Source organism: Tursiops truncatus, chromosome 1 (assembly GCF_011762595.2).
Source record: "Tursiops truncatus isolate mTurTru1 chromosome 1, mTurTru1.mat.Y, whole genome shotgun sequence".
Taxonomy (NCBI): Eukaryota; Metazoa; Chordata; class Mammalia; order Artiodactyla; family Delphinidae; genus Tursiops; species Tursiops truncatus.
The window spans coordinates 167,549,460-167,577,009 of record NC_047034.1 but is presented as its reverse complement, the minus strand read 5'-3'; the positions used below and the strand labels follow the sequence as shown (position 1 = coordinate 167,577,009).

At 46.6% G+C, this 27,550-nt stretch overlaps 1 protein-coding gene and 1 pseudogene across 2 annotated transcripts in view; one reads left to right on the top strand and one right to left on the bottom strand.

Annotated features, from left to right (window-relative positions):
* Nucleotides 1–4,518: 4,518 nt before the first annotated feature.
* Nucleotides 4,519–4,586, top strand: LOC117309755 (U6 spliceosomal RNA; annotated as a pseudogene).
* Nucleotides 4,587–19,971: 15,385 nt separating this feature from the next.
* ECE1 (endothelin converting enzyme 1) overlaps nucleotides 19,972–27,550 on the bottom strand; it is a 115,350-nt gene continuing 107,771 nt past the window's right edge. For both annotated transcript variants that reach the window (XM_033841800.2, XM_033841793.2), the window contains exons 15-19: nucleotides 27,196–27,306; nucleotides 26,453–26,520; nucleotides 25,466–25,656; nucleotides 23,195–23,290; nucleotides 19,972–22,568 (exon numbers count right to left, since the gene is read on the bottom strand). In XM_033841800.2, coding sequence (XP_033697691.1) covers nucleotides 22,392–22,568; nucleotides 23,195–23,290; nucleotides 25,466–25,656; nucleotides 26,453–26,520; nucleotides 27,196–27,306 — 643 coding nt within the window. In that variant the 3' untranslated portion in view covers nucleotides 19,972–22,391. The remainder of the gene's footprint in view (nucleotides 22,569–23,194; nucleotides 23,291–25,465; nucleotides 25,657–26,452; nucleotides 26,521–27,195; nucleotides 27,307–27,550) is intronic.

Below are 27,550 nucleotides of genomic sequence, written 5' to 3'. Positions count from 1 at the left end.
TGGATGCTAGCTCTGAACTGATCCAAAACACCACTGTGGTAGGGGCTCATGGAGGTGAGGAGATCAATGGAGTTTTAGCTCAGGTCCAACTCATAGTTTTCCCAGTGGTGGCTGAAATCCAACCTGGGGCTGTTTCTGCAGTTCTGGAATGCATAATTGGAATAGACATACTCAGCTACTGGCAGGATCCCCACATTGTTTCCTGACCTGTGGAGTGAGGGCTACTATGGTAGGAAAGGCCAAATGGAAGCCACTAGCACCATCTGTATCTGCAAAATTAGTAAACCAAGAGCAATTCCACTTTCCCAGAGGGACTGCAGGCATTACTGCCACCATGAAGGACTTGAAAAGTGCTGGAAGAGTGATTCTCGCCACATCTTCATTCAACTTGCCCGTTTGTCCTGTGCAGAAAATAGTTGGATCTTGGAGAGTGACAGTGGATTATCATAAACTTATTCAGATGCTGACTCCATTGCTGCTGCTGTTCCAGATATGGTCTCATTGCTTGAGACCTCCCCTGTGTCTTAGTCTAGTCAGGCTGCTATAACAAAAATACCGCAGCCTGGGTAGCTTAAACAACAAACACTTATTTCTCATAGTTATGGAGGCTGAAAAGTCCAAGATCAAGCAGATTCAGCATCTGGCGAGAGCCCACTTCCTTGTTCGTGGGTGGGTCATCTTCTTGCTCTGTCCTCACATGGGTCTCTCTCTCTCTCTCTCTCTTTTTTTTTTTTTGGCCACGCTGCATGGCATGTGGGATCTTAGTTCCCTGACCAGGGATCGAACCTGTGCCTCCTGCAGTGGAAGTGCGGAGTCCTAACTGCTGGACCGCCAGTGAGTTCCCACATGGGTCTCTTTATTATTTTTCAAATGTTTTTTTTAATGTTTATTTATTTATTTGACTTCACCAGGTCTTAGTTGCAGTAGGTTCTAGTTCCCTGAACCTAGCAGGGATCTAGTTCCCTGACCAGGGATCAAACCCAGGCCCCCTGCATTGGGAGCACACAGTCTTAGCCACTGGACCACCAGGGAAGTCCCATGGGTCTCTTTAATAAGGGCATTAATCCCATTCATGAGGGCTCCACACTCATGACCTAAAGTACCCTCTTCCTAATACCATCACATTGGGGGTTAGAATTTCAACACATGAATTTGAGAGGGACACAAGCATTCAGCCCATAACATCCTGGAACCTAGTGTGCAACTATCAGCCAGGAAAATGCTTTTCTTTCAATACATCTTAGTAAAGACCTCAAGAAGTGGTATCCTTTCAGCTGGACAGGCAAGCAATATACCTGATCATCCCTCCTCAGGTACGTATCAACTCTCCAGCCCTATGTCATAATTTAGTCCCCGAGATCCTTGATGGCCTTTTCCTTCCACAAGACATCATGCCGGTCCATTATGGATGTTGTACTGATTGGACTTGGTGAACAGAAAGTAACAAATACTCTAGGGACTTCCCTGGTGGTCCAGTGGTTAAGAATCTGCCTTCTAATGCAGGGGACGCGGGTTGGGTCCCTGGTCAGGGAACTAAGATCCCACATGCCATGGGGCAATTAAGCCCCCGGGCCGCAACTACTGAGCCTGCATGCCACAGCTAGAGAGCCTTCGTGCTCTGGAGCCCACACACCACAAGTAGAGAGAAGCCCACGTGCCACAACAAAGAATAAATAAATAAATAAATAAAAGAAAGTAGCGAATACTCTAGACATTGATAAGACAATTGTGTGTCAGAGGGTAGGAAATAAACCCCACAAAAATTCAGCAGTCTCCCACCTTAGTGACATCTCCAGGTGTCCAGTGGTGTGGGACATGTCAAGGCATGTCTTCTAGGGTAAAGGACGAATTGTTGCTTTTGTCACCTCCTACAACCAAAAGAGAGGCACAATGTCTAGTGAGTCTTTTTGGATTTTGGAGGCAACATATTCCTCAGTTAGGTATGCTACTAGGGCCCACTTAGCAATTAACCTTCAAAGCTGCTAGTTTGAGTAGGACCAGAACAAGAGAAGGATCTGCAACAGGTCCAGGCTGCTGCGTACGCTGCTCTGCCAGTTGGGCTACATGATGCAGCAGATCCAACGGCACTTGGAGTGTCACTGGCGGCTGGAGATGATCGGAGCCGTTGGCAGGTTCCCACAGGTGAATCATAGAACAGACCCTTAGGATTTTGTGGGTGATTACTCTTTTTGGGAAACAGCGTTTGGCTTGCTGCTGGCCACTTGACCATAGGCTACCCCATTACCATGTGATCTGAGCTGCCCTTCATGAACTAGGTACTGTCTGACCTACCAAGCCATAAGAGCAGGCAGTACCACAGTGCTCATTATGAAATGGAGGTGGTATCGTCGAGACTGTACTTGAAGAGGCCCAGTGGGCACAGGTAAATTTCATGAGGAACTGGTCCAAATGCTCATGACTCCTATTCCCGCTACATTACCTTCTCTCCCCCATCCCACACTCACGGCCTCCTGCAGAGCTCCTGGCAACCAGCTGACTGAGGAAGAGAAAACTCAGGCTTGGTTTACACATGGTTCTGCACCAAGTAAACATCTACAGCAGTACAGACTCTTTCTAGGACATCCCTGAAGGACAGTAATGAAAGGGAATCCTTCCAGTGAGCAGAATTTCAAGCAGTGCACCTGATTATTCATCTTGCTTAGAAGATGAAATGGCCAGAGGTATGAGTCTATATTGATTCACAGGCTATGCTCAGTGGTTAGCTGGGTCATAAGGGACTCAGAAAGAACACGATGGGAAAATTGATGGCAAGGAGGTCCCTGAACACAGTCCTTCTGCCAAATTTACCATCCGTGGACTTATAGTATTGCTTCTGATCAAGGAACTCACTTCACGGCAAACGAAATCTGGCAATCGGCCTATGCTCATGGAATTCACTGGTTTTATCATGTTCCCCATTATCCTGGAGCAGCTGGCTTTATAGAATGGTGTACTGGCCTTTTTTTAAAATAAATTTATTTATTTATTTTTGGCTGCGTCGGGTCTTTGTTGCTGCGCGCAGGCTTTCTCTAGTTGCAGCAAGCGGGGACTACTCTTCGTTGCGGTGCGAGGGCTTCTCACTGCGGTGGCTTCTCTTGTGGATCACGGGCTCTAGGCGCGCGGGCTTCAGTAGTTGTTGCACACGGGCTTAGCTGCTCTGCGGTATGTGGGATCTTCTCGGACCAGGGCTCGAAGCTGTGTCCCCTGCATTGGCAGGCGGATTCTTAACCACTGCGCCACCAGGGAAGTCCCTGTACTGGCCTTTTGAAGACTCAATTACAGGGCCCTCTAGGTGGCAATACCTTGCAGGGCTGTAGCAATGTCCTCCACGCTGTATATGCTCTAAATCAGCGTCCAACGGATGGTGCTGCTTTTCTCGTAGCCAGCGTTCACAGGGCCAGGAATCAAAGGGTGGAAATAAGAGTGGGTCCTCTCCCTATTATGCCTAGTGATCTACTAGCAACATTTTCGCTCCCTGTCCCCTGTGACCTTAGGCTCTGCTGATCTACAGGTCTTAGTTCTAAAGGGAGGAATGAATGATTCCACTAGGCAATGTGGCAATGAGTATATTGAATTGCCACCCAGCCACCTTGGGCTCCCCATGACTCAGAATTAACAGGCAAATAAGGAGGTTTCTCTAGTGGCTGGGGCAATTGATCCTGACTACCAAGGGCAAGTTGGATTGCTACTCTACAATGGTAACAAGGAAGAGTATGTCTGGAATACAGGAGCTGCCTTATGGCATCTCTACCATGTCCTGTGAATAAAGCCAAAGAAAAACTACAACAACTCAACATAAGCAGGACTGTTAATGGCTTAGACCTTTCAAGAATGAAGGTTTGGTTCACTCCAGAAGGCAAAGAGTCATGACCAACTAAGAGGCTTGTTGAGGGCAAAGGAAATAAGGAATGAGTAATGGAAGAAGGGAATTTTAAAGACCAGCTCTGACCACATTGCAGAAACGAGGATTCAAATAGTTATGAGTATCTCTTCCTTATTTTGTTATGAATATGTTTGTATGTATGTTATCCAAATTGTTTTGTTTTCTTCCCTCTCCTATTCACTTATCATCTAATGGAAGACCTATCAATAAGAGCTAAGCTTATTTTCAGGATTTAGGTTACAGAATATCAAAGGAGAAAAGCAAACATCGCCCAAAGACTCAGCGTCCTCTCTTTGAGAAGGGCTGGTGTGTTTTGGTTGTAGGCAGGATAGTTGTATCATGTTTAGATGGAAGTATGATTTCATCATTGTCTTTATTTGAAAACTAAGTGTGATTTAAATGACCTAAACAGGGGGAAATTAAAACTGTTCCGTGACCTTAAAAATTTTTTTGTCAAAACATTAACAACTCCTTTTAGCCTCAGTCTAGTCTTCCAACTAGATAAGATGTATTAAGCTACCATTCATACATGGAAAACAGTATGGAGGATCCTCACAAAACTAAAAATAGAGTTGCCATATGATCCAGCCATCCCACTCCTGGGCATATACCCAGAGAAAACTACAATTCTAAAAGTGCTTGCTTCGGCAGCACATACACTAAAACTGGAACGATACAGAGAAGATTAGCACGGCCCCTGCGTGGTGCTTTGTGACCACCTAGAGGGGTGGCATAGAGAGGGTGGGAGGGAGATGCAAGAGGGAGGAGATATGGGGATATATGTATATGTATAGCTGATTCACTTTGTTATAAAGCAGAAACTAACACACCATTGTAAAGCAATTATACTCCAGTAAAGATGTTAAGAAAAAAAAAAAGATACATGCACCGCTATGTTCATAGCAGCACTATTCACAGTAGCCAAGACATGGATGCAACCTAAATGTCCATTGACGGATGAATGGATAAAGAAGATGTGGTACATGTATACAATGGAATATTACTCAGCCATAAAAAAGAATGAAATAATGCCACTTGCAGCAACATGGATGGACCTAGAGATTATCATACTAAGTGAAGTTAAGTCAGAAAGAGAAAGACAAATACCATATGATATCACTTACATGTGGAATCTAAAATACAACACAAATAAACATCTACAAAACAGAAACAGACTCACAGAAATAGAGAACAGACTTGTGGTTGCCAAGGGGGAGGAGTGGTGGGGGAGGGATGGATTGGGAGTTTGGGATTAGCGGATGCAAACTATTATACATAGAATGGATAAACAACAAGGTCCTACTGTATAGCACAGAGAACTGTATTCAATATCCTGTGATAAACCATAATGGAAAAGAGTAGGAAAAAGAATATACATGTATAACTGAATCACTTTATTGTACAGCAGAAATTAATACATTGTAAATTAAATATACTTCAATAAAATTGAAAAAAGATACCATTTATAGAAGTACTTTCATTTTCTGACAGCATCCAAACTAAAGCCCCACTTCATTAAACCCTCCTCAAGATCACCTACCACAAGACCAAATTCTATAATAAGTATTTTCCAACACCCACTTACTGAGACACCCTATGATTCCCATAGTGTGCGTGCTCTCTGATGCAAGAAGCAATAATCCCAATTTGTCCAACCACCAGTGTGTTCCTGGGGGTCTTTGCCTAAAGGGCACTGACACTTGTTTATTCTAAGCATCTTATTTTCTGTTGCTGCTACTGTAAATGAGTTTTCCTCATCCATCATATCTTCTAATTGGTAAGTATTTGTGTGTAAGAGTGCTATTTATTATTACATGTTAATTTTATAACCTGCTTTTTTTTTTTTGTGATACCCAGGCCTCTCACTGTTGTGGCCTCTCCCGTTGCGGAGCACAGGCTCCAGATGCGCAGGCTCAGCGGCCATGGCTCACAGGCCCAGCCGCTCCGCGGCACGTGGGATCCTCCCGGACCGGGGCACGAACCCGTGTCCCCTGCATCGGCAGGCGGACTCTCAACCACTGCGCCACCAGGGAAGCCCTAACTTGCTTCTTTGATGAATTCTTTTTTTTTTTAACATCTTTATTGGAGTATAATTGCTTTACAATGGTGTATTGGTTTCTGCTTTACAACAAAATGAATCAGTTTTATATATATATACATATGTTCTCATATCTCTTCCCTCTTGCGTCTCCCTCCCTCCCACCCTCCCTATCCCACCCCTCCAGGTGGTCACAAAGCACCGAGCTGATCTCCCTGTGCTATGCGGCTGCTTCCCACTAGCTATCTACCTTACGTTTGGTAGTGTATATATGTCCATGCCTCTCTCTCGCTTTGTCACAGCTTACCTTTCCCCCTCCCCATATCCTCAAGTCCATTCTCTAGTAGGTCTGGGTCTTTATTCCTGTCTTACCCCTAGGTTCTTCATGACATTTTTTCCCCTTAAATTCCATATATATGTGTTAGCATACGGTATTTGTCTCTCTCTTTCTGACTTACTTCACTCTGTATGACAGACTCTAGGTCTATCCACCTCATTACAAATAGCTCAATTTCGTTTCTTTTTATGGCTGAGTAATATTCCATTGTATATATGTGCCACATCTTCTTTATCCATTCATCCGATGATGGACACTTAGGTTGTTTCCATGTCTTGGCTATTGTAAATAGAGCTGCAATGAACATTTTGGTACATGACTCTTTTTGAATTTTGGTTTTCTCAGGGTATGCCCAGTAGTGGGATTGCTGGGTCATATGGTAGTTCTATTTGTAGTTTTTTAAGGAACCTCCATACTGTTCTCCACAGTGGCTGTATCAATTTATATTCCCACCAACAGTGCAAGAGGGTTCCCTTTTCTCCACACCCTCTCCAGGATTTATTGTTTCTAGATTTTTTGATGATGGCCATTCTGACTGGTGTGAGATGATATCTCATTGTAGTTTTGATTTGCATTTCTCTAATGATTAGTGATGTTGAGCATTCTTTCATGTGTTTGTTGGCAGTCCGTATATCTTCTTTAGAGAAATGTCTATTTAGGTCTTCTGCCCATTTTTGGATTGGGTTGTTTGTTTTTTTGTTATTAAGCTGCATGAGCTGCTTATAAATTTTGGAGATTAATCCTTTGCCAGTTGCTTCATTTGCAAATATTTTCTCCCATTCTGAGGGTTGTCTTTTGGTCTTGTTTATGGTTTCCTTTGCTGTGCAAAAGCTTTGAAGTTTCATTAGGTCCCATTTGTTTATTTTTGTTTTTATTTCCATTTCTCTAGGAGGTGGGTCAAAAAGGATCTTGCTGTGATTTATGTCATAGAGTGTCCTGCCTATGTTTTCCTCTAAGAGTTTGATAGTTTCTGGCCTTACATTTAGGTCTTTAATCCATTTTGAGCTTATTTTTGTGTATGGTGTTAGGGAGTGATCTAATTTCATACTTTTACATGTACCTGTCCAGTTTTCCCAGCACCACTTATTGAAGAGGCTGTCCTTTCTCCACTGTACATTCCTGCCGCCTTTATCAAAGATAAGGTGACCATATGTGTGTGGGTTTATCTCTGGGCTTTCTATCCTGTTCCATTGATCTATCTTTCTGTTTTTGTCCCAGTACCACAATGTCTTGATTACTGTAGCTTTGTAGTATAGTCTGAAGTCAGGTAGCCTGATTCCTCCAGCTCCGTTTTTCATTCTCAAGATTGCTTTGGCTATTCGGGGTCTTTTGTGTTTCCATACAAATTGTGAATTTTTTTGTTCTAGTTCTGTGAAAAATGCCATGGTAGTTTGATAGGGATTGCATTGAATCTGTAGATTACTTTGGGTAATAGAGTCATTTTCACAATGTTGATTCTTCCAATCCAAGAACATGGTACATCTCTCCATCTATTTGTATCGTCTTTAATTTCTTTCATCAGTGTCTTATAATTTTCTGCGTACAGGTCTTTTGTCTCCTTAGGTAGGTTTATTCCTAGATATTTTATTCTTTTTGTTGCAATGGTAAATGGGAGTGTTTTCTTGATTTCACTTTCAGATTTTTCATCATTAGTGTATAGGAATGCCAGAGATTTCTGTGCATTAATTTTGTATCCTGCTACTTTACCAAATTCATTGATTAGCTCTAGCAGTTTTCTGGTAGCATCTTTAGGATTCTCTATGTATAGTATCATGTCATCTGCAAACAGTGACAGCTTTATTTCTTCTTTTCCAATTTGGATTCCTTTTATTTCCTTTTCGTCTCTGATTGCTGTGGCTAAAACTTCCAAAACTATGTTGATTAAGAGTGGTGAGAGTGGGCAACCTTGTCTTCTTCCTGATCTTAGTGGAAATGCTTTCACTTTTTCACCACTGAGGACGATGTTGGCTGTGGGTTTGTCATATATGGCCTTTATTATGTTGAGGAAAGTTCCCTCTATGCCTACTTTCTACAGGGTTTTTATCATAAATGGGTGTTGAATTTTGTCGAAAGCTCTCTCTGCATCTATTGAGATGATTATATGGTTTTTCTCCTTCAGTTTGTTAATATGGTGTATCACGTTGATTGATTTGCGTATATTGAAGAATCCTTGTATTCCTGGAATAAATCCCACTTGATCATGGTGTATGATCCGTTTAATGTGCTGTTGGATTCTGTTTGCTAGTATTTTGTTGAGGATTTTTGCATCTATGTTCATCAGGGATATTGGCCTATAGTTTTCTGTCTTTGTGACATCCTTGTCTGGTTTTGGTATCATGGTGATGGTGGCCTCGTAGAATGAGTTTGGGAGTGTTCCCCCCTCTGTTATATTTTGGAAGAGTTTGAGAAGGATAGGTGTTAGCTCTTCTCTAAATGTTTGATAAAATTCGCCTGTGAAGTCATCTGGTCCTGGGCTTTTGTTTGTTGGAAGATTTTTAATTACAGTTTCAATTTCAGTGCTTGTGATTGGTCTGTTCATATTTTCTATTTCTTCCTGATTCAATCTTGCCAGGTTGTGCATTTCTAAGAATTTGTCCATTTCTTCCAGGCTGTCCATTTTATTGGCATAGAGTTGCTTGTAATAATCTCTCACGATCTTTTGTATTTCTGCAGTGTCAGTTGTTACTTCTCCTTTTTCATTTCTAATTCTATTGATTTGAGTCTTCTCCCTTTTTTTTATTGATAAGTCTGGCTAATGGTTTATCAATTTTGTTTATCTTCTCAAAGAACCAGCTTTTAGTTTTATTGATCTTTGCTATCATTTCCTTCATTTCTTTTTCATTTATTTCTGATCTGATTTTTATGATTTCTTTCCTTCTGCTAACTTTGGGATTTTTTTGTTCTTCTTCCTCTAATTGCTTTAGGTGCAAGGTTAGATTGTTTATTCTAGATGTTTCCTGTTTCTTAAGGTAGGCTTGTATTGCTATAAACTTCCCTCTTAGAACTGCTTTTGCTGCATCCCATAGGTTTTGGGTCGTCGTGTCTCCATTGTCATTTGTTTCTAGGTATTTTTTAATTTCCTCTTTGATTTCTTCAGTGATCACTTCGTTATTAAGTAGTGTATTGTTTAGCCTCCATGTGTTTGTATTTTTTACAGATCTTTTCCTGTAATTGATATCTAGTCTCATAGCGTTGTGGTCGGAAAAGATACTTGATACAGCTTTGATTTTCTTAAATTTACCACGGCTTGATTTGTGACCCAAGATACGATCTATCCTGGAGAATGTTCCATGAGCACTAGAGAAAAATGTGTATTCTGTTGGTTTTGGATGGAATGTCCTATAAATATCAATTAAGTCCATCTTGTTTAATGTATCATTTAAACCTTGTGTTCCCTTATTTATTTTCATTTTGGATGATCTGTCCATTGGTGACAGTGGGGTGTTAAAGTTCCCTACTATGAATGTGTTACTGTCGATTACCCCTTTTATGGCTGTTAGTATTTGCCTTATGTATTGAGGTGCTCCTATGTTGGGTGCATAAATATTTACAATTGTTATATCTTCTTCTTGGATTGATTCCTTGATCATTATGTAGTGTCCTTCTTTGTTTCTCCTAATAGTCTTTATTTTAAAGTCTATTTTGTCTGATATGAGAATTGCTACTCCAGCTTTCTTTTGGTTTCCATTTGCATGAAATATCTTTTTCCATCCCCTTACTTTCAGTCTGTATGTGTCTCTAGGTCTGAAGTGGGTCTCTTGTAGACAGCAAATATATGGGTCTTGTTTTTGTATCCATTCAGCCAATCTGTGTCTTTTGGTGGGAGCATTTAGTCCATTTACATTTAAGGTAATTATCGATATGTATGTTCCTATTCCCATTTTCTTAATTGTTTTGGGTTCGTTATTGTAGGTCTTTTCCTTCTCTTGTGTTTCTTGCCTAGAGAAGTTCCTTTAGCAGTTGTTATAGAGCTCGTTTGGTGGTGCCGAACTCTCTCAGCTTTTGCTTGTCTGTAAAGGTTTTAATTTCTCCATCAAATCTGAATGAGATCCTTGCTGGGTAGAGTAATCTTGGTTGCAGATTTTTCTCCTTCATCACTTTAAATATGTCCTGCCAGTCCCTTCTGGCTTGCAGAGTTTCTGCTGAAAGATCAGCTGTTAACCTTATGGGGATTCCCTTGTGTGTTATTTGTTGTTTTTCCCTTGCTGCTTTTAATATGTTTTCATTGTATTTAATTTTTGACAGTTTGATTAATATGTGTCTTGGTGTATTTCTCCTTGGATTTATCCTGTATGGGACTCTCTGTGCTTCCTGGACTTGATTAACTATTTCCTTTCCCATATTAGGGAAGTTTTCAACTATAATCTCTTCAAATATTTTCTCAGTCCCTTTCTTTTTCTCTTCTTCTTCTGGAACCCCTATAATTCGAATGTTGGTGCGTTTAATGTTGTCCCAGAGGTCTCTGAGACTGTCCTCAGTTCTTTTCATTCTTTTTTCTTTATTCTGCTCTGCAGTAGTTATTTCCACTATTTTATCTTCCAGGTCACTTATCCGTTCTTCTGCCTCAGTTATTCTGCTATTGATCACATCTAGAGTATTTTTCATTTCATTTATTGTGTTGTTCATCATTGTTTGTTTCATCTTTAGTTCTTCTAGGTTCTTGTTAAATGTTTCTTGCATTTTGTCTATTCTATTTCCAAGATTTTGGATCATCTTTACTATCATTATTCTGAATTCTTTTTCAGGTAGACTGCCTATTTCCTCTTCATTTGTTAGGTCTGGTGGGTTTTTATCTTGCTCCTTCATCTGCTGTGTGTTTTTCTGTCTTCTAGTTTTGCTTATCTTACTGTGTTTGGTGTCTCCTTTTTGCAGGCTGCAGGTTCGTAGTTCCCGTTGTTTTTGGTGTCTGTCCCCAGTGGCTAAGGTTGGTTCAGTGGGCTGTGTAGTCTTTCTGGTGGAGGGGACTAGTGACTGTGTTCTCGTGGATGAGGCTGGATCTTGTCTTTCTGGTGGGCAGGTCCACGTCTGGTGGTGTGTTTTGGGGTGTCTGTGGACTTATGATTTTAGGCAGCCTCTCTGCTAATGGGTGGGGTTGTGTTCCTGTCTTGCTAGTTGTTTGGCATAGGATGTTCAGCACTGTAGCTTGCTGGTTGTTGAGTGAAGCTGGGTGATAGTGTTGAGATGGAGATCTCTGGGAGATTTTCGCTGTTTGATATTATGTGGAGCTGGAAGGTCTCTTGTAGACCAGTGTCCTGAAGTTGGCTCTCCCACCTCAGAGGCACAGCACTGACTCCTGGTTGCAGCACCAAGAGCCTTTCATCTACACGGCTCAGAATAAAAGGGAGAAAAAGTAGAAAGAAAGAATTAGTAGAAGTAGAAAGGAAGAAAGAAAGGAGGGAGGGAAGGAGGGAGGGAGGAAGGAAAAAAAGAAAGACGATAAAGTAAAATAAAATAAAGTAAGATAAAATATAATGAAGTTATTAAAATAAAAAAATAATTATTAAGAGAAAAAAAAAAAAGGACAGATAGAGCCCTAGGACAAATGGTGGAAGCAAAACTATACAGACAAAATCTCACACAGAAGCATACACATACACACAAAAAAAGGAAAAGGGGAAAAAATCATAAATCTTGCTCTCAAAGTCCACCTCCTTAATTTGGGATGATTCGTTGTCTATTCATGTATTCCAAAGATGCAGGGTACATCAAATTGATTGTGGAGATTTAATCCGCTGTTTCTGAGGATGCTGGGAGAGATTTCCCTTCCTCTTCTTTGTTCTCACAGCTCCCAGGGGCTCAGCTTTGGATTTGGCCCTGCCTCTGCGTGTAGGTCGCCAGAGGGCGTCTGTTCTTCGCTCAGACAGGATGGGGTCAAAGAAGCAGCTGATTCGGGGGCTCCGGCTCACCCAGGCCGGGGGGAGGGAGGGGCACGGGGTGCGGAGCGAGTCCGCGGCGGCACAGGCCGGCGTGACGTTGCACCAGCCTGAGGCGCGCTCTGCGTCTTCCCGGGGGAGTTGTCCCTGGTTCCCAGGACCCAGGCAGTGGCGGGGTGCACAGGCTCTCCGGAAGGGGGGTGTGGACAGTGACCTGTGCTCGCACACAGGCTTCCTGGTGGTGGCAGCAGCAGCCCTAGCATCTCATGCCCGTCTCTGGGGTCCGCGCTTTTAGCCGCGGCTCGTGCCAGTCTCTGGAGCTCCTCCAAGCAGCGTTCTTAATCCCCTCTCCTCGCGCACCAGGAAACAAAGAGGGAAGAAAAAGCCTCTTGCCTCTTCGGCAGCTCCAGACTTTTTCCCGGACTCCCTCCCGGCTAGCCGTGGCGCACTAACCCGCTGCAGGTTCTGTTCACGCTGCCAGCCCCAGTCCTCTCCCTGCGCTCCGACCGAAGCCTGAGCCTCAGCTCCCAGCCCCGCCCGCCCCGGCAGAGGAGCAGACAAGCCTCTCGGGCTGGTGAGTGCTGGTCGGCACCGATCCTCTGTGCGGGAATCTCTCTGCGTTGTCCTCTGCACCCCTGTGGCTGCGCTCTCCTCGCGGCTCCGAAGCTTTCCCCCTCCGCCACCCGCAGTCTCCGCCCGCGAAGGGGCTTCCTAGTGTTTGGAAACCTTTCCTCCTTCACAGCTCCCTCCCACTGGTGCAAGTCCCGTCCCTATCCTTTTGTCTCTGTTTATTCTTTTTTCTTTTGCCCTACCCAGTTACGTGGGGGGTTTCTTGCCTTTTGGGAGGTCTGAGATCTTCTGCCAGTGTTCAGTAGGTGTTCTGTAGCAGTTGTGCCACGTGTAGGTGTATTTCTGGTGTATCTGTGGGGAGAAAGGTGATCTCCGCGTCTTACTCTTCCGCCATCTTCCCGGAAGCTCTGATGAATTATTTTATTAAGTTAATTTTACCATTTATTCTCTAGAGTTTTTCAGGTACACAATCATGTCATCTGCAAGTAGAGATCACTTTATTTTTGCTTTTCCGATTCCTAGCTAATTACATTGGCTAATCCATCTGGAACCAGGGTAAATAGTGGGGGAGATACTGGGAGACTGTCTTTTCCTGACCATATATTCCGTATTTGGGCTACTGTAAATAATGCCACAATGAACATTGGAGTGCATATGTCTTTTCAAATTAGAGTTTTTGTTGTCTTCTAAAAAATACCCAGAACTGGAATTACTGGATCATATGGTAGTTCAATGTTTTGTTTCTTTTTTTTAAGATTTATTTATTTATTTATTTACTTGTTGTCTGTGTTGCGTCTTGTTGCTGTGCGCAGGCTTTCTCTAGTTGCGGCGAGCGGGAGCTACTCTTTGTTGCGGTGCGCAGGCTTCTCATTGCGGTGGCTTCTCTCGTTGCGGAGCATGGGCTCTAGGCTTGCGGGCTTCAGTAGCTGCAGCACGTAGGCTTCAGTAGTTGTGGCTCACGGGCTCTAGAGCACAGGCTCAGTAGTTGTGGTGCATGGGCTTAGTTCTCTGCAGCATGTGGGATCTTCCCAGACCAGGGCTCAAACCTGTGTCCCCTGCATTGTCAGGCAGATTCTTAACCTCTGCACCACCAGGAAAGCCCTCAATTTTTAATTTTTTGAGGAACCTCCATAGGGTTTTCCATAGGCTGTACCAATTTACATTCCCACCAACAGTGCACGAGGGCTCCCTTTCCTCCACATCCTTGCCAAGACTTGTTGTTTATTGTCTTTTTGATAATAGTCATTCTGACAGGTGCGAGGTGGTGTCTCATTGTGGTTTTAGTTTGCATTTCCCTGATGATTAATGATGTGGAGCATCTTTTCATGTGTCTGTTAGCCTGTATATCTTTTTTTGGAAAAATGTCTATTCAGATTTTCTGCCCAATTTTTTATTTTTATTATAAAAAATTTTTTTTTGTGGTACACGGGCCTCTCACTGTTGTGGCCTCTCCCGTTGTGGAGCACAGACTCCGGACGTGCAGGCTCCGTGGCCATGGCTCACGGGCCCAGCCGCTCTGTGGCATGTGGGATCTTCCCAGACCGGGGCACAAACCCGTGTCCCCTGCATCGGCAGGCGGACTCTCAACCACTGTGCCACCAGGGAAGCCCTGCCCATTTTTTTTAATTGGGTTTTTTTTTTGATGTTGAGTTGTATGAATTCCTTGTATATTTGGATATTAACCCCTTATCAGATATATCTTCCCCCATTTGCAAATAGCTTCCCCCATTCAATAGGCTGCCTTTTCATTTGTTGTTAGTTCCCTTCGCTGGGCAGATGTTTTTCTGTAGTTTTGCTATTTGTCGAATCCGAATGAGATCCTTGCTGGGTAGAGTAATCTTGGTTGTAGGTTTTTCCCTTTCATCACTTTAAATGTGTCCTGCCACTCCCTTCTGGCTTTCAGAGTTTCTGCTGAAAGATCAGCTGTTAACCTTATGGGGATTCCCTTGTATGTTATTTGTTGTTTTGTAGTTTTGCTATTTGAAGGACAGTTGGGTTCAATGTAACATCCTTGGATTGCTTCCATAAGTTTCTTGAGAATGCTGCTCCACTATTGCTTTGCTTTGCATCTTATTTATTTGTTATTGCGTCAAAATATATATAAATATGTATAACATTTGTCACTTTAACCATTCATAAGTGTACAATTCAGTGGCATTAAATACATTTACAATGTTGTGTAACCACCACCACTATCTATACCTAAAACTTTTTCATCATCTCCAGTAAAAACTCTGTACCTATTGAACTATAACTTCCCCTTCCCTCGTTCCCTCCAGCCTCTGGTAATCTCTATTCTATTTTCTGTCTCTATGAATTTGTCTATTCTAGGTACTTCATATAATGTATGTTATTTTTTAAAAAGTCTGCCTAAGTTATTTCATAGTTTTGCCTGGAGGCTCTGCTTTCTATCTTTAAAGTCCAATAGCTTTACAAGGATCTATCTTAGAGTTGATTGCTCCATGTCAATTTACATAGTACCCAGTGAACCCTTTTGATGTGTAGACCCAGGTATTTTATTTCTAGAAAGTCTTCCTGGATTACAGTTTTAAATGTTAACTCTTTGCCTGTCTTTCATTTCCACCATTTTCTCTCTGACCGTTTTTACTTCTTTATCTAATTTTCATTCTCTTGGTTGTCTTCCTGCTTTTCTTCAATGTCCTTTAGTAAGTTTTCATTTGAATCTATCATCCTTGGACACCTTTTAGTTTAATCTTCGTTTATGATATGATTTTGTTATTTTCTTCTCCAAGATCAATATCAATTCTCATTTCATTTCTTCCCCTTTTTTTGGCCTATTTCTGCTGTCAGATTTTGTATTTCTGATTTGAGGTATTTTTCCGTATCCCTAAATGCTTATTTGAGGATATTTAATTCAGTTTGGAGTGTCATGTTAGTTTTCTTCTGCTGAGATGCTCTGATTTGCATTTATTTTCTCTTTTTTTTTTTTTAACAGTAGTTTTGAATGTATGTGATCTGCCTTTTTATAGTCCTAGTCATTCATGGACAGGAGTTCTTATTCAAGCTTGCCCTCTGCTGTACGTCCTGCAGCCCCTGTTCAACATCCTTTATAAACAGTGTGGAGGAGGAGGAGGTGGTGTGGTGGGGAATTGGCTTTTCTTAGGTCTCACTTTTTTAAATTCAAGTATAATTGACTTACACTATCATATTAGCTTTCTTGTTTGTTTTTTAGGATTCTTACTTTTCCCTTTTTAATCCCTTCTTTCCTTCACTATCACATCTACAAGGGGACCAGCCCTACTCTATATATCTGCTTCTCTCCAGGAAGCAATGCTTCTACAAGGCTACCCTTTCTATTCTTTCCAGATTCCTCCCGGGTGCTGGTGCTGCTGGTGTCTATTATGCCCCAACTGTGTTCAGTGTCTTGACATTTGGTGTTGGACATCCTGAGAGTGGTTTTGTCTGTGGGTCATCTAACACTGCCACGCCCCTCTACTGTTTTTCACAATGTCTCTGAAACCTTCTCTCCATCACTCTTGGCACCCACAGGCTTGCAGCTGTATGTGGTGGGATTTCTGTTGGAATTTGGATTATTTCTCTACTTCAAGTAACTCAAGGTTCCTGTGTGGTTTTATTTCCTTTCTTTGTTGATTTACCTTCCTTTGGGGGGAGGGTGAGTGGGTACACTTGAAATTAGGGTGCTACCTTTGTCCTCCAAGCCTGGAAGTCCTGGTACATGCACTTGACATTTAATAAACACTGTCAAATTGGCCCTCACAGTGGGTGGCAGTACCCAGTTCCCTACGTCCTCACCAATGCTTAATATCAAATATCATCACTTTTGTTGAACTGATGGGTGAAAAATGTTACCTCATCGTAATTTTAAATGCATTTCTCATATTATTAATGGAATTATCGTTTCAAAAATTATTTTTCTTTTTGTATTTTTTTTCTTCTCTGAATGATCTCTTTAAATCTTTTGCTCTCTTTTTCACCTGATTGGGTTTTTTAATTTTTATGAGTTGTTTATATATATTCTGGATCATTAGCTATGCATGTTGCAAATTTTTTCTTCCAATCTGTCACTTAAAAAAAAAATTATTTATTTGGCTGCATCAAGTCTTTGTTGCAGCGTGCAGGCTCTTCGTTGTGGCACGCGCACTTCTCTCTAGTTGTGACGTGCGGGTTTTCTCTTCTCTAGTTGTGGCGTGGGTTCCAGAGCTAGTGGGCTCTGTAGTTTGCAGCACGCAGGCTCTCTAGTTGAGGCGCACGAGCTCAGCGTTTGTGGTGTGTGGGTTTATTTGTCCCGCGGCATGTGGGTTCTTAGTTCCCTGACCAAGGATCTAACCCGTGTCCCCTGCATAGGAACGCAGATTCTTTACCACTGGACCTGTCACTTGTCTTTTAATTCAAAAAATTTTAAATTGAAGTATAGTTGATTTACAATGTTGTGTTAGTTTCAGGTGTACAGCAAAGTGATGCAGTTTTTATATATATGTATGTATATATATATTTTTTCAGATTCTTTTCCATTATAGGTTATTACAAGATATTGAATATAGTTCCCTGTGCTATATAGTAGATCCGTGTTGTTTATCTAATCTTTTAATTTTATTTATTGTATCTTGTTTATAAATGAATTGTCTTCATGTTGCCAAATGTATTAGTCTTTTCCTTTTATGTTTTTTTTTCTTTATTCACTTGTACCTTTGTGTATGTGTCTTTAAAGGGCTTTTTAAAGAATTTATTTATTTTTGGCTGTGTTGGGTCTTTGTTGCTGCCTGCGGGCTTTCTCTAGTTGCGGTGAGCGGGGGCTACTCTTCATTGCAGGGCTCAGGCCTCTCATTGCGGTGGCCTCTCTTGTTGTGGAGAACAGGCGCCAGGTGTGCAGGCTTCAGTAGTTGTGGCACGTGGGCTCAGTAGTTATGGCGCACGGGCTTAGTTGCTCTGCCGCGTGTGGGATCTTTCTGGACCAGGGCTTGAGCCCGTGTCCTCTGCATTGGCAGGCGGATTCTTAACTGCGCCACCAGGGAAGTCCAAGTGTGTGTGTGTGTGTGTGTGTGTGTGTGTGTGTGTGTGTGTGTGTCTTTGGATGATAGGATTATGGTAGATTTTCATTTCTTTAGAGTTTTTTTTTTTTTTATATTTCATTTGCACTATAGTCTTTTTTTTTTTTAACATCTTTATTGGGGTATAATTGCTTTACAATGGTGTGTTAGTTTCTGCTTTATAACAAAGTGAATCAGTTATACCTATACATATGTTCCCATATCTCTTCCCTAGAGTTTTTTAAAAAATATTTTTAGAAATTCTACAATTACCTTCATATTCGTGAATAGTGTCTTTTCAAAGATGACTTTGCCTACCCAAAGTCACGAACATCTTCTGTAATATTTCATCTAATACTTTTATAGTTACTGCATGTTTAGGTCTCCATATGTGTAGCATTTATCACTGTGATCACTGTGTGTGAGAACTGTGTGAGAGAGGCAAGATCTAGATTCATTTTTCCCAAGTGGATATCCTAACACGATTTATTAAATGGTTCATCATTTCCCAACTGATTTAAAGGGCTTCCTTTATCCTATACTAGTTCCCACGTATACATAGAATTGTCTCCCTAATCTATCCATGTTGTTTCATTTCTCTAATCCTACACCAACACGACATCATACTACTCACTAAAGCTTTATAACATATTTTGAGAGAACCAGCTCCCTCATTATTCTTTTTCAAAATTGTCTTGGCCGTGGTGCATTTTCTATTCCATGTGAATCCGCTTATCAAATTCCATGAAAATTATCTTGGAAGTTTGGTTGAAAGTACATGGAAAGTATAGATTAACGTGGGGGAGAACTGACATCTTTTATTATGTTGAACTTTTCCATTCATGATAAGGGTATTCATCTGCATTTATTCAGGTTTTCTTTTATGGTCTTCTGGAAAGTTTTAGTTTTCTTTGTAAAGGTCTCACCCATTTTTCATTGTTTTATTATTGCAGTAGATTCTTTAAAGTTTAGAATATTGTCTCATCCCTCCCTCTGCAGTTCCTCAACACTTATGGAGAGTCTCTGCTGAAGGCTTTTGCTTTCACAATTAATTGTTATTATAGGTTGTATACATTTTCTAGTTGTTCTCAATCGCATCTTGCATGTGTTTCTATCTCCTTAACTGTAGGATAAACTCCTAGAGGGTCGAGCTGGGGTTTTAATTCCTGCTTGGGGAGGGGGGCATGCTTTGGAAGCGGAGGATCTGCTGCTAACAAAAAAGGGAGGCAGTTCGGGAAGGGAGAAGCAGGGGCCCCAGGGCTCAGAGTGGGGAAGAGAAAGGAGCCTGTTCACTCGGTCATTGGGAAGGGGAGAGTGTCAGTCAGATGGGCCGCTGCAGGACAAAATGTCTCCCTTCTGCACCTTCAGCCTGTGTGTGTGTGTGTGTGTGTGTGTGTGTGTGTGTGTGTGCGCGCGCGCTTCCCGAGGCGGTACTGTTTTTAGCAGCCTCTCATATTTTCATGTGAGATGCAGACAGACTGGAGTGATGCTTCTACAAGTAGGCAGCACTAGAGACTGCCAGCAAATCACCAGAAACCAGGCTTCTAGCCTAGATTCTCCCTCACATTCCTCAGCAGGAATCAACTCTGCCGACACCTCAGTCTCAGACTTCTAGCCTCCAGAACTGTGAGACAGTAAAGTTCGGTTGTATTAGCCACCACGTTGTCATAGTTCGTTATGGCAGCCCTGGCACTAAGACACTCTGGTAGGAGAGGGAAGCCTGTGTGAGCCACCTGATCGGGACTGGAGGTCAGGAATGGCTTCCTAGAGGTGATGCTGAGCTGGGCATTGAAGGATGGGTAGGAGTTTATCAGCCAAAAGAAGTCAGCGAAGAGTATTCCAGGCAGAGGGAAGAATACATGCAAAACCCAGGAGGAGGCATGAGTGTATGTCAGAGACTCTTCCTTGAACTTCTTCGAATGCCCCTTCTCCTGCCTGGCCCTGCCCAAGCACCTGAGGCCTGGAAACCCACTGTTGACATCCTTTGCTCCAAGATAATGGAAAAATTATTTTTACCAGGAGGTTCCTTGAGCCCATGTGGTGACATGCATCATTCTCACCAGCAGGGGGCCCTTACACGGTCATGTGGATGAAGTGTGGCCAGGTGGGCATAGGCACTGCATAACCTTCTGGCATTTGTCAGGGTCCAAGGCCTCTGCTCTGGAGAGGAGGTGCAGTAGGCCCTGGGGGTGCTAGCAGCTCTGTGCTGGCCGGGCGCCCTCCCTCAGCTGCACAGGACACACACTTGGACCAACATGGCCCTCGGTACAAGTACTTTATTTCAGTTACAACAGTGCCACACCCAAACTACAGTAGCACAAAACATGATAATACAAAAAACAGATTCCCAGCTCCAAACCCCACGTCCATGTGCCCACGGAGAAGCCGCCCCGATGGCGCCCCAGGCCTAGGAGGAAGGGGCCTCTCAGATCGCAGCTGCCCAAGGCTCTGCGGGGGAGGCAGTGGGAGTGCTTCCTTTGCTTCCATCCCCGCTGGTCCCGAGTCCTCCTCGGCCTGCCCCCTCCCACTCCCTGAAGCAATGAGGGCAGAGGACGTTCCCTCCGGCTGGACCCTCAGCCCTAGGACCCCTGCTTCTGGCTGGCAGGTCCCAGTCCATGGTGCCGGGACTGCGACCCTCCTCGGGGAAGGCCGGAGGGCAGGAGGGTGAGGGAGGGGAGGGCGCCAGGCCCAGGAGAGCCGGTCCCTCCGTGGTGAGGTGCGCATGGCGGGCTCCCGACTCCAGCTCCTTCTCTGGCTCCTGTCCTCCCTTTCCTCTGAAGAGACAGCAGGCCTGCCTCTGGTGGGGGCCAGGGGCCTCACCTGGAGCCCACTGCCAACACCCCTGCCCCAGCTCCAGGGCCGACCTGAAGGTGGGCGAGGCAGTGGCTGAGCCTCTGCTCATCTTGGGCGAGGAGAACTCTGGCTCCCTGTGGGAGCGGGGCTGGCCCGGTGGCCTGGCTACCAGGCAGGAGGGCTGAGGCAGCTCCTGCCTTGGTCAGGGGTTGCCTGCTTCCTCAGGGCCAGCCTGGGGCTACATGAGCTCCACCAGGTGGGGGAGTCCAGAGAAAATGAGGCCACAGGGAGGGGACGACATTCCTGGTCCCCTAACACCTCAGGCCAGACCAACCAGGTTGGGGGAGCCTTCCCCTCGCAGCCTCCCGTGGCTAAGAGCATCCCCCAAGAAGAGCAGTGGATCTTGCTACAAGTATGGTCTTGATTCAGCCCAAGGGGCTGAGGGTGGGCTGGAGCCCAGGGCAAGTTCAGGGGCTCTTCAGATTCCTGACCTCAGTGCCGTAGACCTGTAGGTCAGAGCCTCTGGGTGGCTATGAGGGGCAGCTGTGTGGCACTGGAGTAGGGGGTATGGCCTTGTGTTCCAGTCAGGACACTTGGGGGGCTTCACTGAGGAGGCCAAGGGGCCCCTGGGGGCGGAGGGCTGTCTCCTTGTGGGGAGCCCAGGCGCAGCCTTGGATAAGGCACTAGAGAAGGGAGGGCGGGCCTGGCTGCGGTCCTGGGAGCCCGGCCCGGGCTAGTGGTAGAGGACGGAGCTCGAAGGGAGGATTTGGGCCCTTGGGCAATGAGAGCTGCTTTCCCTTTCCTTCTTCTCTGGGAGAAGAGGGTGTGCAAGGCAGAGACCCCAAAGTGGCTGGGATGGCAGGATGCTGCAGAGAGACAACAGGCCCCAGGACTGACAGGGGGCAGTCAGAAGGCGGCGGATGGAAAGAGGACATCTAGGGCACGGCAGAGTACACCTGATGGGGATGTCTCAGCCTCGCAGGGCTCCTGTGACCCTGATCCAGGGTGCTCGGGCACCTCCAGACAGGGTTTGAGGGCCCTGACCTGGCCTCATGCAGCCATCAGTCCTCTGCTGTGACTTCGGGGTCAGATCTTCCTTGCTGGGGTTCCCACTGTTGGACTCTGGGGACAGAGGCAGGCACACTGAGGGGGTGGTACCAACGAGCTGGCCCCTCCCTCTGCCGGGCCTGTATGCCTCTCCTCTCTGCACCAGGGGACCAAGAACCAGGGGAGGAGGCTGAAACCGCATACCCCAGGGACTGAGGCAGCTCTCCACTGGGGGACCTGCTCAGTGGCTGGGGATCCTGCTTCAGCCCAACCTTGCAGCAAGTGAGGAAGCGAGGGGGGGTAAATCAGTGGGGCTTGTCCACAGGTTATTTAGAAAAACAGAACATAATAAATATACCAATCCTTTCCTTAAAAAAAAAAAAAGTGTTTCAAATGCATTATTTCCCTGAAGATTTCCAGTGTATTCCACAATGTTTAAAAAATAGTTTCCCCAAAAATACATCTTTAAAGCACTGACACAGTGGTGTTTGTGGTGTATCTGGCGCTGGATGTGGGCAGGAGGCTGTGTCCCGCTGCCCGTGTCGGCGTGGGGCCCAGGCCTGGTGAGCAACCGGCCTGACACCCAAATGCCCATCAGAGTTGACACACGTGTGCCTGGGATGACCGGGTCTTCACAGGGGAGCAAATCTCGGATTAATGTGAGAACCCACATCACAGACTTGGTTCGGGCTGAAAACCCTCCAGCGAGAGGAAGGGGGCCCGAGGTGGCCAGGGGCCGCCCTGGGCGCCGGAAGGAGCGGGCAGCCTTGTTGGCCCCGCCCCGGGGGCGGTCCTCAGCCCCTGCCCTGCTTCCTCCTTGGCTCTTGATGCTCCACCCCTCTCACCACACTTCACACTTGTGACGAGGGTTCATGGGTGAGCCGGGCGGGCAGTGGAAGTGTTCCGAGAACTCCCTGGAGTTGGAGATGGAGCCGATGACCCGGAAGCGGGACGGGCTATGAGGATCGGTGATGAGACCTTCGTGCGAGCTCTCGGGCGTGCGGACGGAGCACCAGACCTTCGGGGGAGAGACATGGGAGAGGCCGGGGTCACCACTGGCCCCATCACCACAGCAGGGAAATAAGGGCCCCGCCTGGTTCTGAGACCCCGGGGGGCCAGGAGAGCCTGTCAAGTGGGTTAGGAAGAGACAGGGGCTGGTGGGACCCCATCCCAGCTTCCTCTGCTGCAACCAGAGCAGCTCTCTGTCTGTTCCGGGCATCTTTGTGACATTTCACCTGAACGAAGGATTCTGCCCCCAAACCACATTGAGTCCAGATCAAACTGTCTAATGGCCTGGTGGCTCCGGGCACCAACAGAAGGCTACATGCTGAATGCCAGCTCAAGGAACAGCCCGGGACGTCTTGAGTTTTCAAGACATTGCTAGAACCCCAGAAGCAGAAGGGCCCTTAGCAGTCACCTCGTCCTCTCACCTACCTGATGCAGGAATTCCTCTAACAGCATTCTTGGCCCTTCCTTGAATTTCGCTAATGATGAAGCTCACCTCCTTACAGGGTAACTGCCCTGCGGACGGACCAGTGAGCTAGGGCTTCCCAATTTGAGGAAACTTGCCTTTTGATTTTCAGAGCTCCTGGAACTCAAGACGGCAGACTGTGTCTGAGTTTGGCTTTTCTCTAATGAACTCACCTGTGCAAACCCCAGGAAGAAGAGCTGGTTATTGGTGAGACCCAGGGTGGGCAACGTCTGCTCAGCCCCGTACTTCTTCACCCAGTTCTGGTAGGCCTGGGGGGAGAGAACAGAGCTCAGGGTCCCCATGACACAGGAGCGAGTGGGGTGGGGTGGGGACTACCATGGGAGATCGGGGAAGGTCTACCCAGCTGGGACAGGGACTAGCTTCTGGTGGTGGCCTCAGCTTAGCCTAGAGGAGCCGTCCTCTTTACCTGCACTCATTCTGAGGGGAGCTCATTCAACACTATGGCTTTGAATACCATCTACATCTAAATACCGACGGCTCTCAAATGCACACCCTTCTAGCTCCAGCCTCTTCTTGGGTATATTCAACTGCCCCAGCTGGATATCCAAGATGCATCCCAAACTTAACACACACACACACACACACACACACACACACACACACACACACACACACACACACACACACACACACACACACACACATCACTTTCCCATCACAGTAAGTGACATCACCAACCACCCAGTTACTCAGGCCCAAACCCCAGGACTCTCCCTTGATTCTTCTCTTTCAATCAACCGAACAACCCAAATCTAACCACTTCTCACCTTTCCCATTGCTCTATCCTGTCTCTTGCCTGGACAACCTCACAGCAGCTTTCTAACTAGTCTCCGTGACTCAAACTGGTCCAATTCCAATCCCCTCCCAACTTAGCAACTCAAGTCATCCTCGTAAAGCAGGCGTTGGCAAAATTTTCTGTAAAGGGCCGGAGAGTAAATATTTTCAGCTTTGGAAGCCAAACACTCTTTTCTACAGCAACTCAGGGGTGCCACTGTGTGAAAGCAGACACAGGCACCATGGAGACGAATGGGCATGGCTGTGTCCCCCCCCGTTTTTATTTGTTTTTATTGATTTATCCAGCCGAGGGCCGGATGTGGCCCAGGGACTGTAGGTCTGCTGACCCTGTCGTACAGGATAACTTAGATCATTTCATTCCTCTACTTAAAACCCCTGCAGCGGCTCTCATTGTCGCCAGAATAAAACCCAAGCTCCTTGCTCAGCCGGCAGAGGCCGGCAGCCTGGCCCAGCCCCTCCTCCGGCCTCCCCCCTGCCCTGGGCCCTGCCCTGCCTCCACGCTGCCCCGTCCTCCTTCCTGTCCTTGACCATGCCAGGCCTGGGTCCATCTCATGGCCTCCGTACTTACTCTCCTTTCCCAGCTTTCCCTGCCTCTTCCTCATCATTTAGGTCTCAATTCAAATGTCATCCCCTCCAGAAGGCCTCCCCTGGCCATCCTTCCCCCCATTTTCCTTTATTTCTTTGGCCTAGTTTATATTCTTCTTTTCCTTATCAATACCTGAAGTTGCCTCATTTATTTGTGTAGGTATGTATTGCCTTTCTCCCCCTCGCCACCCCATTAAAATTGCGAGCTTTAGGACAGCAGGATCCCTGTCTGTTTTGTCACAGAATCTCCAGCGCCAACAACAGTACACGGTGGGTAGAAAGTTCGCGATTCCCTTTCACTGACTAAGGGACGTCAGGCAAGTTGCTGAATGTTTCTGGGTTGGTTTCCTCACCTGCAAAACGGGCTTGTGATTCCTAACTGTAAAGCTGTCGGGGGCGCTGAGCACAGTGCCTGGCGCACAGTAAGGCCTCAATACCGGGCACCTCGCAGGATTTCTGCTCTCACTACCACGGGGAGCTGGAGGCTCTGCACTGGCCTCTGGTATCTCCCTTCCAACTCAGCTAACATCTCCGAGTGCCACTCCGGAACAGGCCCTGAGCCCAAGTAGTCACATGCTATCTTTCTAACACCCAGCGATGCAGGGACTAGGTAGCCACAGCCATGTATCCTGAGGCTCAAGGAGGCTGACTGACTTACTCCAGAACCAGGACGTGAGCCGGAAGTGGCTCTAAGACCACTGACCCCTCCCTCCTTTCCCGGGCCCACTGCTGCCTGAGTCAGTGGCGGCTTCCCCTGTAAAGGGAAGAACAGGCAGGTCTTCAGGTGGGTCTAGCCCAAGCCCTTTCTGGTGACCTTCAGTCGGGCTGGACTCAGAGTAGACAGCCTTCTATGTGCCAGTTCCGTGCTAGGTGCTTCATAGACCCTTTCAATCAGTCCTCACTGCCACCCATTCCACAGATGTGGCAACTGAGGCTCGCAGGGCTGCTGCGCTTGCCCCAGCTTGTCTACAACCACCCTTAACTGAGAAGCAGCTGGACAGTCCCAACCTTGGCCTGGGGTGTGTGAGGAGGGGGCCTCTTACCCGATAGGCCGCCTTGAGGCCCCCATTATCAGCGATGTTCTCCCCGAGGGTATGCCGGCCGTTCACCGGCTCGCCGTTCACACTGTAGTTGCCGTACTGCTCCACCATGCACTCGGTCTGCTGCTTGAAAGCCTCCACGGATGAGTTTTTCCACCAGGGCCGAAGGTTCCCGTCCTTGTCATACTCCCGTCCTGCGGGGTCGACAAAAGTGTCAGGTCAGGGGGAGAAGAGGCAGAGCCGGGACCCGTGCTGCTGGTTGTGCCTCTCCTCCCAGGGAGAAATGATCCACCCATCTACCACCCAGCACCGGGGAGATGAGGCCGGTCTGGGTGCTAAAGGAGCTGCATGAATCAGCTGCTGGGGTGGGGGTGGGGGTTAGAGGAACCTGATCTCGGCAAAGGACCAGCATGTTCAAAGCTTCGGTGGAGCTGGATTCACTGTCAAGGCTGGTGAAGGGCCTCTGACCCTGAGCCAGGAGAAGGTGAATGCAGCCAGCAGTGCTAGGGTCATGGGACAGGGCCTGGCCTCCAAGGCCTTGCCTCCTTCTTGGCCTTGGAGTCCCCAAGGCAGGAGGCAATGAGGAGGATTCTGGACATTAGCTGGTGAGGTGCTAACTCTTCTGACTGTGGTTGGACCAGAGAAATCTCTGGAGTGGTGGAGAAATGTTCTCTCCCCGCTGACTACTGGTACCCACCCCTGGCACTGCACACCGTCCTGAAGCAGGGTGCTCCCCTTTGAGTCTGCCCTGTCCTCACAACCACCACACAAGCATCATGCCCATTTTACAGAGCAGAAAACAGAGGCCTGCAGAACTGATGGGACTTGCTAAGGTCCACACAATTGGCAGGTGGCCAGGCCAGGATATGAACCCAGATCCTTCTGTCTCTAAGGCTAAGACCCTTAGACGTGAAGGGAGCAAAAGCAGAAGCAGTGGGGCCAGGAAGCTGGTGGGGGAATCATCTGAAGGGGACCCCAAGGAACCTGTACCTTGATCGTCAAAAGCATGAGTCAGCTCGTGGCCCACAACGACACCGATGCCACCAAAGTTTAAGGCGCTGAAGGGGAGGACACGAAGGTGAGAGTGATGCCATGTGGGGAGGGACCACTGCTTTCCCAGCCTGGAGACACGGCAGAGTCCCGCAGGGCTCCAGTCAGGCCCCCGAGCCAGTCAGAGCCTGGTGAGTCTGCTGTGCCCTGCCTGTGCCCGCTGGATGCCAAGCACTGTGCCAGGTGCTCTGTGGCACCGCACGGTCCTCTTTGGTCATCCCAAGGAGTTAGGCCTTGGTAACTAACTCTATAAATGAGCAGACAGAGGCGTGGAATGGTTCAGGCATTTTGCCCAAGGGCCACACAATCAGCAGAGAGCAGGCCTGGGATTCGGACCCAGGCCTGTGTGGATTTCATTTCTGAGACAGTGCCCTCACTCTTCCCACCTTCCCAGCTGAGACTGTTCTAGAACGCTGTTAGAGGGGAATTTCCCTATATGTGGCTCCAACCCCCAAGTTCCCACCGTGCAGAGGCTTCCCCGGTCCCTGCGACCCCGGAGGGAGGCACAGGGAGTAAGGCTGTTGTTTCCATGGCAACATCTCCTGGCCGGTGGGACGAGGAGCTCTCAGCGAGGTGGGTGTGCACGTGGCGTCAGCTGTGGGCCACAGGGCTGGGCTGGGCCGGGGGATCCACTGAGGGGTGGGGGGAGGAGACGGGGCGGGAGCAACAGAAGCATCGCGTACTTGGGTGAAGAGCGGGTGTAGAATGGTGCCTGCAGGATTCCAGCCGGAAACACTATCTCATTCTTGGTGGGCGAGTAGTAAGCGTTCACCATGGGTGGCGTCATGCTCCACCTGCAAGCGAGACACAGGGGCAAGCTCAGAGCCTGCTGGGGGAGTGCAGGTGGGGACGGCCCATCTGGAGAGTGTCCAGAGCCCTAAGAGTGTGGATTCCCCTTGACCCCAGGCCCCAGGCCACACAAGCACACAACAGTCCCAGAAACTATTAACTTTAGCCACGTTAGCAAGCGTACCGTGAAATCTTGCTTTATGTTTAATTTCATTTCACTGACTATTAAAAATGCTGAGCATCTCAGGA